Source organism: Solanum lycopersicum, chromosome 2 (assembly GCF_036512215.1).
Source record: "Solanum lycopersicum chromosome 2, SLM_r2.1".
In the NCBI taxonomy this organism is placed as follows: domain Eukaryota; kingdom Viridiplantae; phylum Streptophyta; class Magnoliopsida; order Solanales; family Solanaceae; genus Solanum; species Solanum lycopersicum.
In genome coordinates, this window is record NC_090801.1 from 38,439,268 (window position 1) to 38,456,751 (window position 17,484).

Below are 17,484 nucleotides of genomic sequence, written 5' to 3' on the forward strand. Positions count from 1 at the left end.
TATATATGAAATAATTGGTCCATTAGTTTTTTTTGGTGGTGAATACATTTTAGAAGGAAAAATAACTTAAATACACAACTATAAGTTTTATATTATCTAATTTTTCCTTCTTTTTTTAAATGTTACATAATTCCTTTTTTTTTTTTAATTTTAGTAGAAGTGTATAGATACATAACATTCTCTCTCCTATATTACACAATTCCCCAATATAATGCCTATTTTTTCTCCACTAAAACACTCAATCTTCTAAATCAGTTTTTGTATTTTTATTATTTATTTTAATTAATTTTAATTAAAACACCCAATTTTGAAATTTTGAATTTCAAAATTCAAAAAATTTGAAATTTCAAAAAACTAGACAATTTCTCTCCCGTTCTTATTGTTCTTCTTACTCCATCACGTCTTCAGTTCTTCTTACTCCATCATCGTCTTTCTTCTTCTTAACCCAACATCTGTTATTGGTTTCTTCTTTTTCTTATTACTCCATCATCAGTTCTTCTTTTCTTCCTTTTTTTGTTTTGGTTAATTGTTCTATTACATCATAGTAATAGATCCGTTAATTAATAGAAGGATATTGATTCCGACGATGAAAATTAGAAATAAAAGAGAAAAAAGTCTTTGCATGATCCTATGAATCTTCAGAAGGATTCAAACAAAGACTATGACGAAACATCAAAATCAAAGGTTGTCAAAATACAACAAAAAAAAAGAAAAAAGAAGCAGCAAACATTGTTGTCAGGCCTACATTGTTTCGGGTTTGTATTTTTATACTTATTTTAAAATTGTTGTTGAAATTAGTAAAAATTTTGAGGAATCCAATATGTATCAAAAAATTATGAAAATTATTATCATGTATCAGACAATAGGTTTAATACATAAGTACTAAGTGGATTATAATGTTTAGTCTATGCTTTGATACATGAATTAGATGTGTATCATATGATTTCCTATGTATCAAGGGTTTTTGAAATTTTTTATCATGTATTAGTGATTAATTTCAATAACTGTGTCATCAAGTGTGCTTGCTGATACATTTTGAATCAGTGTGTATAGTGTTTTAGATGATGCATTGATACATGAATTTGTTGTGTATCATAATGTTTTCTATGTATCATGAGGTTTTGAAAATTGTTATAATGTATCATTCATTAAGTTTAATAACTGCGTCATCATCTGTGCTTGATGATACATATAGAATCAGTGTGTATAGTGTTTAGTCGATGCACTGATACATGTATTAGATATGTATCACATGTTTTTCATGTAGTATGAATTTCTGAAAACTGATATCATGTATCAGTAAGGTATTAGTTGTTTTATTTAGTATTTATATTTCAATATCGTTATAATTTGTTGTTTTTTTTTTCAAATTGCAGCCACTGAAGTACAAGATAAAAAAGATACCAACACATCCCATAAGGTTTGTCGTCAATTTTAACAACAATTTCCTAAAGGACTTTGAAAAATACATAGGGGAGAATGTTATCCAAATGTTTAAGGATACAATTTTTGGACCCTTTTTAGACATTTCTAAATGTAATTTTCAGGGCCAAATCACTAAGTGCTTATTGCTTTTAGAGTTGAAACAAAGCAACCCTAATGTGTTGCATATTAGACATTCAAACGGGTGTGTCCTAAAATTTGATATAGATGAATTTGCATTATTAACAGGACTTAAGGTCAGAGGAAATATCAATGATTTCAAATACCCAGAACCAACTAATTGTATGCTTTTCCAAAAGTATTTTTCTGGTGCAGTCAATAGTGTTACCAAGCATCAACTAGTTCAACGGTTTAAGATGGGTAATTGGGAGAACAATCAGGATGCACTCCAAATGTCTATACTGTTCCTTATTCATACATTTGTATTAGCTACTCTTGATAATACAGCTATATCTATTGTGGACTTTCTAATGGTTGAAGATGGTAGATATCAACATTTTCCTTGGGGTCATCTATCATTTTCAAAACTAATTGGTTCACTTAGACAGGATTTTGATGTTAGTAAAAAGTTTTATCGATTATATGGGATGCCCTATGCACTTAACATTTGGATATACGAATGTGCATCCAATTTAAATTCTGAAATAGCTGTGAAAGAACGAAATGTCATCCCAAGAATGTGCAATTGGAGAGTTGTGTCTGATAAGACAAAATTTGAAATGCTTATGTCTACCATTTTCCAAGAGGTAAAATTTTATTTTTGTCTATGAAATATCGTTATTTATGTCTTGTGATACATTGTGAAATATTATTGTATTAACAGTTAAATTATCTTATGTGTTGTGATACATTCAGAATGCATGTTCAAACATTGTCCCAACAGCAGAGGAAATTGAAGCTTCTCACCTTGCTCAAGTTGAACATGCCCATTCTTCATCATTACCATTAGTACAACCAAATGAGGAAGATGATTTTGATAATTTCTCCACAAAACCTCCCGAACAGTTATTGAGGACATATTCTAGAGTGTCTGATACATCTCCTCCACCACCGCCAAAAAGAAGAAAAAAAGTGATTATACAAAAAAAGAAAGTGTCAGAACAGAACCAGCCTGATCAATCAAATGTGTCTCCGACACTGGATGATGATGTACATGTTTTTATGTCAAATCTGCCTCCAAATTCGAATGCTGATGATGTACATGGTTCTGTTCCAGACGTGTCACCGAAATCGGTTGCTGATGTACATGGTTCTGTTCCAGACGTGTCTCCGAACCCGACTGCTGATGTTCATGGGTTTGCAGATTCTCAGAATGTCAACAATATAATTCCATATATTGAAGAGTTGAAAGGACATTTGAAAACTTACGTAAGTAAATTATTTTGATATTTTTAAACAAAATTTTTTATCCTAAATGTATCTACAATTTGTAGGTTGACAAGAAATTTGAGGAACTGATTATATTGATAAAAGCAAATCACTCCCAGTTGATGCAATATATAGGCAAGGAAAACATCAATTTTCAGGCTAATACAAGCACATTTCAGTCTGACAAACAAACATCTCAGCAAATACCAATTGATCTTTCTGATATGGGTGGTGTAGCTGAGGATGGTGTTGGTTTTTCTGGTAAAAATGGTGAACATCAAATCGTCGACGATGCAGGGGATGTCGCTGAGGATGGTGTTGGTGTTTCTTTAAATGAGGGTGAACAACTAGTCAGTGATACTCCAAAGGTAATGTTTATGATACATTGGACACTTTATTTTTCCATTTTAATGTATGTCATATATCATGCACATATAGTCAATGCTATGTATTATGTGAGCATAATCACTATTACATATCAACACAAATTATATTAACAATTTTTATTTCAAAACTGCATATTCAGGATGGTGACGTACATCAGTCGCACCAAGATTTAAATGAACATATCATGGACACTTTCTTTTTCATTTTAATTGTTGTCATGTATCATGCACATTTACTCAAGACTATGTATCATGTGATTATAATCACTGTTACGTATCAGCACAAATTATATTAACAATTTTTATTTCAAAACTGCATATTCAGGATTGTGACGCACATCAGTCGCACCAAGATTTAAATGAACATATCATGGAGCAAGATGTTGATGACAATGTTCAACACAACATCCCTCATGTTTTGCCCGAAAAAACAACAATGGATGCATCGCTAGATTTTTCAATTTTGATTTATGACACACAATTTCATTACACACAAATTTATTTTAAAAATTATTACATCATATTATACAGGAATCTTCCACTTCAACAACAATATCGCCATCAACTCAAGCAGCAATAGATGCGCTTATCAAAGATTTGGATAAAGATCCTACTAATGCTAGACCATTATATTCTTACAATCCACAGAATATAAATAACAGCCAGTACTTGTTGGCCGACAGTCAATTACCCACTGATATTCCAATAACTGAGATTGGTGTTAGAACCGATTCAGTCACTCCTGCGCATAGAAATAGAATGCCTTCGAGAAGGATTCAATCTCCATATTGTACTTCTTTTGGGTCAAGCGAGAAGGGAAAAGAGAAATTGAAGGATATGGCTCGACTCCATTTCCCGTTCGAAGTATGTGGCATTACAAATCAAGTTTCGCCGAAACTTATTGAGGATTACATGAATTGGTTGTCAAGGGGGCTTCTACAAAATCATAACAATAAGTAAGTTTTATACATTATTTTTGCAAGTGTTAAGCGTAATCATTTTTATATAACTAATTCATGATACTTTGTTATATAAAAATTGTAATTAAGTGAGTGTTATGTATCATGTATATATATTCAAACTTATGTATCACATATGCAGGAACCCATCAGACGATTAATACAGATCAAAATATTCTTCTTTTGGATTTACGATGATGGACTTTGTTGTTGCTTTTCCAATGAACAAGAATTTGTTTTATGCCATGTCACAGTCAAACAAATGTTGGTCTGATGAGGTAAAAATCTTAAACTAATCATCAAATATGTATCAGTCATAATTATATTATAATAACATGATACATTCTGTAGAAGTATCATACTATTTAATTAGCAATGATACATTCTGTAGAAGTATCATACTATTTAATTAGCAAAAGTATCATACTATTTTTTAATAATTATATTTTTTATATTGTTTAGATGTATATCATTTCTTACTATGTTTTCATTTTGTTTATAGCACATCGATGTGATTTTTTACTACCTTCGTAAAAAATCAAAATTTTGCAGCATGGATCAATACAGATATACAACAACCCACTGCTTGTTCATGTCACATGTAAAAAATTGTTATGATAGATATTACATGGACGATAATGATGATAGTCTTACTACACAAGAACATGTTGATCGCGCTTCAGTTGTATCTGTATATGAGAAGTCAATAATTAACATCATCAAAGGTTTTGGAATACCAGCTGCTTTACCATGGCATCTTGTAGATTAGGTCTACATCCCAATTAACTGTGATCAAGAATTCCATTGGGTGCTGGTTGTTGTTGAGTTGAAAAACAGGGTGATAAGAGTTTTTGACTCATCAATTAGCACAAGGAAAAAAGCAATTCCTCATGAGATAAAAATGTTGTCTAAAATGCTTCCTTCTTACCTACTGGACAATGGATTTTTTTGAAGAAAATGAACGCACAAAATTTGTTGATTGTCTTGTATAAAAAGACAACATTAATGGTTCACTTCTGGAGCCTCAAGTTCCTTTCATGATTGAATTTGCACAAGACATCCCTAAACAGGACTGCAATAGCCTGTAAGTATCAAGAATTTTTCCTTTGTCCTTTTAATGTATCATTAAGTTTTTAATTTATTTTGTATTTTTTTGTAGAGACTGTGGGTTATATGTTACTGCATTTGCCGAGTATATGAGTGACCAAATCAATATATCATATGCTGGTTTTAGTCCTGATTACCTACGTCAAAGATATGGAGCATTACTATGGAGTTATGGAAGCGAGAAAGCTAAGTGCGGGTATGTTAGTGACAATGATGATCCACCAAAATCTAGGGGCGTAGTCACACCACCACCAGAAGAAGATTTAGTTTACATAGTGTAGCATTTTATGATAAAACAATGTTTTAATGTTATATTTCTTGTTTTGATATGTTATTGAACAAGTATTTTGATCCTTTTTAATATTTTTTTGGGTTTGTCAATTTCCATGAATATTTTTTTTAACATTACGTACCAAATATTTTTATCTTGAAAATATAAATATCAGACATATTATAGCGTCACACAGGTTTAATTCCTTTAATAAAGTATAGTCAAAGTATTTATAATTAAACATAGAAATAAAGATTTTTAAATTTTTTATTTAATGGAGATGATACATTGGGCAAAACCAAATGATACATATGTACCAAACACACACTAAAAGTACCTGATACATTGGCTAAACCATATGTATCATGTACAATATGTTACCTTATAATCCTTAAATTTTACATGATATTTAAGTACAATGAATAGCATAGTTATATGAATTGGTATTATTTTTTAAAAGTAAAGTTATTTACTGTATATTTCAAGAAAAACATATAAAAAAAACATTACACAAGTTAAATTATATAAAATCACATGATACATGATTTATAGTCATTGTAAAGTACACACTAACCTCAATAAGATTTTTTATTTTTTATCTAATGGAGATGATACATTGGGCAAAGCAAATGATACACATGTACCAAACACACACTAAAAGTACATGATACATTGGATAAACCATATGTATCATGGACAATATGTTACCTAATAATTCTTAAATTTATATATCTTAGTGTAACATATGATTTATAAAATTTTATATGAAAAAGAAATATTGACACAAATATATTTATCAACACCAATAATAACAAAGTATTTATAATCAAAAGCGCGACTTCAAATTTAATTAACACAGGTTATTAAGTTTATTTATATAAACCAAAAGTGTTCAAATTGCAACTCTAATGAAAACTGAAAATCATTAAAATGTTTACGTTATAAATTATTCTTGATATCTTAGAAACATTACGACTAATTCACTTCTCTTTTGGGTAGAAAGTACAAGTTCTTCTGTTGTGTCCTTCTTGTCCACATTGTCCACAACAGTTTGTGTTCACCGAAATCTTTTCATCTGCATTCTTTCTTCTTCTTTTTTCTTGGTCGTCCAGATGATCTTCTATATCTAGGTGGATACACAGTTTCAGCTACCACATTATTAGGATCTGACCAATCTTCCTTATCTGGCATTGGTACCATTGGAATTTCATATGTTTTTGTCAATGCATCAAGCTTGTAATAATTAGAGCAATACGGATTCATATCTGTGACATTCTTTTTTTTTCAATACAGCGATTGCATGTGAACAAGGTATCTCATCTAGTTGAAATCTACCACAAGAACATACTTTCCGCTCAAGACAAACAATATATCTTCTTCCATTTTCATAAACTGAGATAATAAATTCAGATGATGGAATGACCTGTGTACATTAAAAATTTTAAATATATAATTTTAAAAAAACAAATCATGTTCAAAAATGCAGAATGATACACTGGATTAGATATATATAATATAAAATATTATATAATGATACATACCTCCATTTTTGAACTTTTAGCCGCGTTTATAATCAACAATTCCTCAAATTTTCTCCCTAATGTGTCCTTTGTGTATGTGGATACTTCTCTGTTTTTCCAATGCCAAGATCCAAAAAGAATTCTAACCTCTTCCAAGAATTCTAATATAGTTAATTGGCGTGCTTCAACAAGACAACCATTGATACGTTCTACAATGTTTGAAGTCATCATTCTACCTCTGTTTACTCTTGCATGAACTCTTGACAACTTTTCGTAACCTGCATCTTCAAGGTACTCCTTAACCCTGTGATCAATTCTATCAACCTTAGCCATCAACTTATCAAATCTTCCTTTCTATATGCCTTGGCCATAGAGTAGAATAGATCACTTATGGCCTTTCTGCTCCTTTTGAAGTTTCCACATACATTCTTCCAAAGATACCAGATGCATGCATAATGAGGTACATTTGGGAACACAATCCTCACACTCTTCATGATACTCTCATTTCTATTTGAAACAACACACATATCTTTTCTATCGCCAAATGCATGTTTGAACTGTTCGAAAAACCATGTCCATGAACAATCATTTTCGGTGTCAACAACACCATATGCCAATGGAAATATGCAACCTGATTACACACACATTATATTATTTGATACGTAACATATAAAAACACATCATTACTATAAAAAAATACCTGCACCATCAAGTGTGCTTGCTGATACAATGTCCCTATGTAAGCTCCACTCAGATGTTCACCATCCACAACCACTACTTGTCTGCAGTATTTAAATCCCCTAATGAATGGTCTTAAGTCGATGAACATATACATAAATTCATTCTCTTCGGTCTTATGCATTCTTATATAAGAATTTGGATACACAGTTTTTAACATGTGTATGTATCGCAACATCTGTCTATATCCTGCAGATGGTTTTCCCCTAATCATGGAGAGTGCACGTTCTTTAGCACGCCATGCTTGCTGGTAAGATATTTCAACCCCATAATATTCTCTAATATCATCAATTATATCTCTTGGAGTATAAATTCGTTTATGATTGACTAATTTTGGAGCAGTAACTCCACTTACTAATCCGACTGTTGCTTAGACTTTGGTTAATACCCTCTCTCTCATCGGACACGTATGTTCACTATTGAAACTTAACAATGAATATATCAGATTTTTTCCTGCAGGACGCCTTCATAGTCCAACCACATTTGTCTGAAAAACATACCAACACATAGCTGCGTACATTTTTTAAGCTTATTAATACATATAGCAATTGCATCATATAATATATTCAACAATAATGTTTAAAGCAATCAAACAATGAATTACACAAAAAGTATCAACCAGTTTTTATGAAATTAATTAAACGGTGATACATTAATGAAAAGTATATACTAGTTGTGATATGATTATTTAAATTGATACAGTCCTTACTATATCAGCAGTAGTATATTAAAGTATCAAAATAGTTATTTCAATGTATCAAAACAAATTACTAAAATGGTGATACATTAAAACATCAAAGAACAAATGATACATGTAGGTTTTCATATAAAATAGTAATGTTTCATGTACTAATTTTGAACAGCATGGAAATATATATATTTATACCAAACACTATCATACCTTTGTTGATCAGACCTCTTTACTTTGCAAATGAAGTTGTTCTTTATCTTATATTTCGTCATCACATCTACAAGTGTTGCTTTATCCTTATATATCTGACCTGTCTACACATCTACAATATCTGAATTGATTATAACATTTGTAACTCCAACTTCTGCATTTTCATATGAATCAAATAATCTAGTTTCAACCATTGCCAAAGCCTGTGTATCATGTGTTGTGCCTTCTATACACATAATTTCTCCACTTGTTTCATCAAAGTTATGTACAGTACCACCATTCTTTTCAATTGTGTTAATACATAATGGATACATTGAAAATCCAGGCTCATTTTTTTCAGTTCTAAATATAGTTTAACACTCATATCGTTCTTAAGCTTCATCGGACAGGAGTTACCTTCTACAATGTAACGAATTTCAATTTCTTTCTTTGATACATCAATATCCAACTCAGCTGCAATTGCTGCTTTGAGATTAGAAAACGAAATTGAATCTCCAACAACGATTCCGTCGATTTTGTAACTTTCATACTGCAATTCGTTCACCCAAAATCCAGAATGTCTCATCAAAATTGATGTATTCATCATGAAACATCCACAATAACAACAATAAAATTACTGCAGTTCGAAATTTAACAGGATGTTCATAAAAAATGTATTCAAAATAGATGATATAATCTTTGATTTTCAAAATTTGAAATTAATATCCAATTACGTGCTGATTAATGATCTGTTACCGTGAATTAAGCTGTTTTAGTTAACAAGTTTAAATGTACCATTTTTTCCCCATTTGTTTCTTAACAGTTTTAACTTACCATGTATCATTTACCATGTATCACTAGAGTCTAAAGTATCACGGCACAACAACTTTTAAGGGATTTTTAGTAAATACTAAATTTGTCGGGACAGAGTGTAATTATTGAATTACACTATGGGATTTCTTAAATTTTTACATTTTAGAATTGGGGTTAAATTTTTAAAATTATTTTACTCTATTTATTTTTTTCTACTGTTCATTGCTTTTCCGTCAACTTTCCGTCGATCAGTCACCATCCAACCCCATTGGTCAACCCTCTTCTCTCTTTCTCGATTTCGGGCTGGCTCCAAGCCAAAGCAACATCACCACCAGACTCCACATTCCAACCAGCAGCAAAATCCGATCAAACATTCCTTATTTTTCCCTTCTTCTCTGACAAACAGACCCAAAAAAGAACTCCCATCCCCTGTATCTTGTCTTTTCCAGGCGAGAAACAACCTAAAGACCCCACCATTTCCGACCACCGGGCCTCCATCACAAACCACCAGACCTTTTTCACTGCCAGCTCCTCCCAAACCCCATAGCCTCCCCTTTGTGAAATTAGGTCTTAGGCCTAACTCACACCCCAAAAGTTAGCTCAAAGGGAGGAGGATTGTCCAAGCCTTATAAAGAGTCCACCCATCTCATTAATCACCGATGCGAGACTTTTGTCATTCTTTAACGCCCCACCTCACGCCTAGTGCTTAGCATCTGGTGCATGGGCAATCTTGATTTTGGGGACCCCAACATCGGGTGAGACGGGCCCTGCTCTGATACCATGTGAAATTAGGTCTTAGGCCTAACTCACACCCCAAAAGCTAGCTCAAAGGGAGGAGGATTGCCCAAGCCTTATAAAGAGTCCACTCATCTCATTAATCACCGATGTGGGACTTTTTTCATTCTTTAACACCCTTCCTCCGTGCACTTTTCCCGACTAGACGACCACCAATAACAGACAATAAACGACCACCAAACGAGACCCTAAACCCACCAGTTTGCCGACCACTTCCCTCAACCCACGGCCCACGAGATCTAAACAAACCAGACCTCCTCGCCCTTTCCCCCTTTTATTTTTGTTTATTTTGCAGGTGTTAAGTCTCCAATTTCCTGGCAAGATCAGTGAACCAGCGAGCTCCCATTTTAATCGGATTCCACTATCTCTGTCGACAATAGAAAAACCAACCACCAATTTGTTTCTCTTTTGAGTAAACTTCTTCTTCTCTGATATCTATTTGGTAATTTTCTTTAGTGCACTCTTTCCTCTTTGTTTCTTTATTCTCATTTTTCTTCGAAAGGTTTGCAGGTCTTGGTGACCTTTGCTTGATTTCATTCTTTACTGGTTTGTGTTTGGTCATTAATTGTTGTTTGACTTTCATTTTGGTTAACTTTTTGTGATTACAATAGTTGTATAATTATCTTTGTTTATTGTCTCATAGTTGACTTTATTGATTTCTTTAATTTTTTTTGTTGATTTAGTTGTTAGCTTTTAAATATTATTATTATTATTATTATTATTATTGCTTTATTCCTGTAAGCTTTAACATAATTGTTGTTTATGATTTATTTTAGGGAAAAAGGTCTGATATACCCCTCAACTTTGTCATTTGGAGGTGATATATCCCTCGTTATAAAAGTGGCTCATATATGCCCTTACCGTTATACAAACAGCTCACATATATCCCTGCCGTTATAAAATGGCTCACATATACCCTTTATATAACGGAAGTTAAAAAATTAGCTTTAAATTTATATTTATTAAAAGTAATTTAGGGGTATATATGATTTTTCTATCAAAGTTCATGGTATATTTTAATTTTTTTCATACATAAATTAATTTTTGACTTCTTTTATTATAATTATTTGAGTTTCTTATTCTTCTTTTGTTTTTTTCTTACATTCCTTAGTTAAAGAAAAAAATTAAACTATTTTTTTGTGTGTATTGTAATTTAATTTCGTTTTTGAAAAAAAAATTTGGTCATCTACAATAAGTTTTACAAGAATATTAGTGAAACATAAATAAATTTGATTATCAAAATAATAATTATAAATTAGTCATTGAAACTAAAAAAAGTCAAAAAAATATATGTTTGATAGGATTAAATTTACTCATATAAGATTATATTTTTTAGAAAAAAATAATAAAAATTTAGATTGAAATATTTTTTTTTTTTCATTTCCGTTAGAGGAAAAGGGTATATGTGAGCCATTTGTTTACAATTAGGGGTATACATGAGTACTTTCATAACAAGGGGTATATCAGCTCTAAATGACAAAGCTGAGGGGTATATCAGACCCTTTTTCCTTTATTTTATTCACATTGTTTGATTGACTAAAATTTCTTGTTTATTATTGCCATTTTGAATTATATTTATATTTTAGTTGCTTTCTCTTTGTAGTATTTTATATTCTATATTAAATATTTTGTTTGGTGCTATACCTCATGTTATCTTTTACCATTTTTCTTTACCTTATTTCCAGTGATCTGTTGGTTTGATAGCGCTAAGCTACTGTTAGTAATGTTTGCTAGCCTTCATTATTTTTCTATTAATTTTGTTCATATTTTAGTTGGTCTTTATTCACTATTCCAAGTTGATGTGTTGTTATAATAATTTAGTTATGGTTGGTATTATCTTTTTTTATTTTATATAGTTATATTTTTGAGATTGTGGCATATTATTCTACCTTATCTAATATAGTTTTATGCAATTTGGTGTTTTGAAGAAAATTAATATTAATTGGCTAAGGATAAAATTTCTTCGTCGATTTTGGAGGCCTACCCATTTTAAAAGACGGAATTTTAGTTAAATTTATATTATTTACTCGTTAAAATTGGCCGATGATGAAATTACCGTCGATTTTCAAGGCCTTTCATGTTCATAAGACAGATTTTATTTATTAAGTTATTATTTGATTAATTTATTTTTATTTATATTTATTTACTACTAAAACTTTTACTAAGTGTCTTTACAGGCACCCTGAAGTTGCTTCTCATTGAAGTTATTTAGACAAAGTTCAAATTGTATTATTTATTTTTTTTGTATATATTGACGTTAGGCAAATCTTAGGCCGATATTATTTTTTAATCATATTACTCGTGTATATTGTATGGTTATTTTACTCGTAAATTAATTTTGTCTCCTCCTCAATTTGAAAAATGAACCCAGTCGGAAACCATAATTGTGGATTTCAAAGGATGCCTAACTCCAACCCTTCAAAATAATTTGAACCCCTACCTAGATCAATTGGTTTCGTAGACTATCTTTTAAGTTAATATGTTAATTGGTTTTCTAGTTTTTCCTAAAATTTAGGTGGCGACTCCGTTTTCCCTTTAAGCCTCTTTTACCCGTTTCAAAATTTTTGAAAATTAATTCTATTTTGATTGAGTCACCGCGACGTTGCTCCCACTCAAAGGATGTCAACAACATCCCTCCATGAGAGAGAAGGTTGAGCAAGGCTTGACAAGAAAACCTTGGAGTATATGCTGATTCCAAGTGTATATGCTAAGTGAGACGGATAGTCTAGCAAGGGTCCAGACTCCATGTAGACAGGAGAACCACACCTAGTAGTTGTGAAGACTATTCCATTAGGTCCCATGAGGCAGGATTCCTTCATGTAGTAGAGTCAAGGTATCCTAGTAGAGATCTCATATCTTATGAACTTAGACGTGCTTGAGAAGCATCTTGTAGTGTTCAAAGCAATGAATGAACTTAGACATGCCCAAGGGGTATCTCGTAGTGTTCATAGTGTGTGAATGAACTTAGACATGCCCAAGGGGTATCTCGTAGTATTCATGATTATTAAGGGATCAAGGGATCAAGACATACCTTAAAAGTATCTCGTAGGATCCATATGGTTAAGGAACTTAGACATGCTTAAAGAAGTATCTCATAGTGTTCAAAAGATAAAGATAGGGGCTAGGCTCCAAAGTAAAAAGTAATAAAGAAAGGATCCAAAAGTGGTACCTTGCATGAATGTTGTTATGGGGCATCATGAGTGTGTTGACACCCAATTTTGATCGATCTTTAACCATTTTTAGGAATACTATTCGATTAAATACGTATTTTAAAATTTAATTAAAGTTTAAAATTTTTAGTCAATTTTGCATGAAAATTATATATTTTAGTATGTTTTACTTTATAAAATTATTGTAAATTATTAAAATATTTTAAATTATTAATGAATTTCGAATATTTTAAAATTTAAGTGATTTTCAATTATATAAAAAATATTTTAATTTATGTATTATTTTAATTAAACTAATTCCTACACTTTCCTCAAAATTATTTAAATTCTAACCTATTCTATTATAATTTCTTTCAATTCTGGTCAGTTTAATTGCAATTTTAGTCATTCCTTATCCAATCCAACTTGATTTTAAGACTAATCTTTTAATATCATCCATCATTAAATAGGAGATTAAATCTTAGCCCTACATCTTAATTAATTCAAGGGTCTAGATTAACCCCATCTCTATACATCAAAGACTCCTAAAACCTAAATTATTTCCGTTCTTTCTCCCTCCCTGAGATCAGCGACGCTCTCTCTCCAGCAGCCTCCTCTCTTATCTCTCTCCATTCTTCCCGGCGGAAATCCCACCACCAAGAGGTGTGGTGCCGCCTCTCCTCTGTCTCATTGCGGCTGGAACAGGCGAGCAGACGCCCAGTTCCAGGCCCCCCGCCTCTTCTCCTCTCTTTTCTCTTTCTCAGGCGAGGACAGACGCTTGAAACAGCAATGAACCACCAGCCATCGGCAGCAATAACTTTGAGAAGCAGTCGCAACGACAACGGAAAGCAGCTGCCACTGCCTCTGTTTTCCTCCGGCCAGCAGTAGGCGACAAGACCTATAGTAGCTCCAGCGAAGACCAGGCGGCCAGCAGCTCTACGAGCTTTCTGTTTTCCCTCGTTTTTCGTTGCTACAACAAAGGCTTCGGCAAATTTTCTGAATCTAGCTAAGGATCCGCCCAGGTTTGTTCTCTCAATTAGTTATTATTCATATCTTAATGATTATTTGTTGATTATCGACATGCTCTTGATTTCTATATAAAGGTATTTTCTATGCATATTTACTTTATATAAGATTAATAGATGCTTTGAATTGCATTGTAGAAGAAGCTATAAGTTGCTATTTTTCTGATCTTACCCACGTTTTGTTGCAAGTTATCGATGTTTGAATGTTCTTATATCTATTATTGACTTCGTTGTAATTTTGCTCAAAGAATTAGTATGTTCTTGATTCAGATTTGTTAAACCCTGCTTTAAAATTGATTAGCATCCTAAACTAATATGATGCACACTTGCCCCCAACTTTACTTATTTAAGTGATGCCTATGGATTTGTTCTTGATGTGGTCATTTTGATTACTTATCAACTTGTTAATTGGTATTGATCCTTTTGTTGAGCTACATGACTGATGCATTAAAATGTTACTCTTGCCATGATATGCAACCTGTCCGTATATGATAAAATTGTGGGTTCTGTGATCTTTGAAATATTGATTGGAGTTATATTTTATACTTCTCCCTTAATTTTTTTTTTGATTTGTAATTGATTGGTTATTAATTAATAAATTTTTTTCTTATTCAGTTGTGGACATATTTTTGACATGTTAATTTTGGTTAAGTATTTCTAGAATTTGACTCATATTTGGCAAGAGTGTCTCTACTGATTTGGCTCTTCTTTATTTAAGAGAAAATTATATCACTCTTCCTAATTTTATTTTATTTATTTATGTTTGGTAATGAATATTTTTAATTTCGATTCTAGCTCCTCTGAAAAAGAAAAACAATATAAATTGATCCCTTTTTCCTTATTTGAAAATTGATTGATTTCTTACTTGTTCTATATTTGGTAAAATAAATTTAAAATAATTTTGTTTGGCTCTTATTTATTTAAGGAAAAACAATATTATCTTCCTAACTTTATTTCATACTAGTTTATTATATATTAATGAATTCAAAATATTTTCTGATTTTGGCTCTTCTTGAAAATAAGGAAATTGAATTTAATTGACTCCTTAATTTATTTTATTTCCCTTACTATGCTCCTCTCTTCTACTATATAAATAAGACCCCCCTCCTCTCATTCTCTCAATTCATTAACTCATTCATTCTCTCTTAACACAAGAGTTAGACTTCTTAAACTCTCTCATTCCCTTACTACTCATATTATTGCTACTTTTAAACAAACTAAGTTTTTGATAACTTTCAAGTGCTACTTGGCTACTTTGCTTTGTCAGAGTAAGAGTAAGATCAATTCGTTTTCGTTGCTATCATTCATTTTTTGCTTAACCGGTTAGTTTTCTTTTTGCATTCATACATTTGTTTAGTTGATTGTTCTATTATTTTCTATATGTATAATTTGTTGTTAAGCACTTGCATGTGTGTCTCACCTTATCTAAATAAATATGATTACTTGTGTAGTTATTGGATTGCTTTGACAGGTTTCAAACTTGAAGTTCAAGTTGAAGATTAGCCATGAAGAAAGATTATTTGTTTAATTCATATATTTGAATCTATTTATTTCTCATCTATTTATTTGAATTTTTTTTTTGAATATTTGTATAACTCTAAAGCTCTCATTTATAAATTATATTTGGGGATCGTCTAAAAGGAGGGGGAATTGTATGCAAATTTGTAATGTTTTTCGTGTTAGAAAGCATGCTTATAGGACTAAAATATTTTTGCGTCATCTATATATGTGTTGTTTTAACTTTCCAATCGCCTAGAAATCATAGGTTTCACAAGCTAATCTCTAGTATGTTGACTTACATTGAAAGGAGCAAAAGCTTTAATTGTCAATTTGTCCCTTATTTGTTAATATGAATTCTTTTTAATAAGTTTGAATATGTTCACTTAGAAACCATGCATATAGGATTTAATTAACTAAGATTGTGCGTTAAAGTCACTCCCAAATAATTTTCAGCATGTTTTACAACTAGATAATCTCAATATTTTCAACTCTTTGAAAAAGAGCAAATTTTCTGCACACATTATTATTTTGTGTTACATCATAAAAAAATTGTCATACTAATTTGCCTAGAAAAATCTGCAAAAAAAAAATAAATAATAGTTAATATTTTTCTGCATCATAATTAACTTTTTGCATCTAAATCTGCTATTAATTAATTTCTGCATGTGTAATTAATTTCTGCCTAAAAAAATATATTAAATTTTTAACATTAACAACCAAATTTGTAAATATGTCAATGTTTGAAAAAAGAATTTTTGCATTTAAACAAACTTGTCACTTATTTAGAATAATTTTCTGCATTAATATGAGATCTATTGTTGTTCTTAAAATAAATTTTCTACCTAAATAAATAATAAATTTACTGTCCTAAGTTATATTTTGCATTGATAGTTAATTTTTATGTTGTTTTAAAATACATATGCATGTGAGATCACATTCCTTTGCCATTTGGAAATAAAATAAAATATATCATGTCACTAATTGTTGCTCACTTTAAAGTTAATACTAAAATATACATCTATGTTATTATATTTGTCTTCTCGTAATTAATTTTTTGTTATTATAACTTTGTATGTTCACACATTCAGCATGAAACCTTTCACAATTATGTATTGTTTGCAAGTATATCTAATTAAAATTTAAAGGCCAAGTTGAAACTTACCATGCTAAACTGTTTGTCTTGTTCTCTAGGAGGGTCTTATATTCTATTTTGTCTAAACCCACACCGTTAAGAGTCCAATGCCTCTTGGACATTAAATTTGGGACGATTAGGAACCTTTTAGGTACGAAATGCATGCGGTAATTGGGTAGTGATAGTTGGCCCTACGGAGATGATGACATCGACTCAGGCTTGAAAGACAAACCTTGATTTTATTTGTCCCTATACGGCAGCCTATCAGAAAAATAAAAAGAAAAGCCGAAACTGATCCAAAAAGTCTCTTTTGAGTCTCCCTTCCCTTTTTTACCCTTTTACTTGTTTAATAATTATGTTTATTTGGGGTAGTTTACAAATATATAAAATTATTTGCT

The 17,484-nt window shown here is 31.2% G+C and overlaps 1 protein-coding gene, 1 long non-coding RNA gene and 1 pseudogene across 2 annotated transcripts; 2 read left to right on the forward strand and 1 right to left on the reverse strand.

Moving 5' to 3' along the window:
• Window positions 1-2,030: 2,030 nt before the first annotated feature.
• Window positions 2,031-5,544, forward strand: LOC138342018 (uncharacterized). Its single transcript, XM_069294199.1, has 7 exons — window positions 2,031-2,189; window positions 2,299-2,811; window positions 2,877-3,179; window positions 3,729-4,153; window positions 4,778-4,881; window positions 5,153-5,240; window positions 5,316-5,544. Exons 1-7 carry the CDS (start codon window positions 2,031-2,033, stop codon window positions 5,542-5,544), a joined length of 1,821 nt encoding a protein of 606 aa, XP_069150300.1.
• Window positions 5,545-6,385: 841 nt separating this feature from the next.
• On the reverse strand, window positions 6,386-8,254 carry LOC104645583 (uncharacterized; annotated as a pseudogene).
• Window positions 8,255-13,988: 5,734 nt separating this feature from the next.
• LOC138341686 (uncharacterized) lies at window positions 13,989-16,094 on the forward strand. The gene is made up of 2 exons (XR_011214534.1): window positions 13,989-14,451; window positions 15,926-16,094. It is a non-coding gene; the product is annotated as an uncharacterized lncRNA (long non-coding RNA).
• Window positions 16,095-17,484: the final 1,390 nt, after the last annotated feature.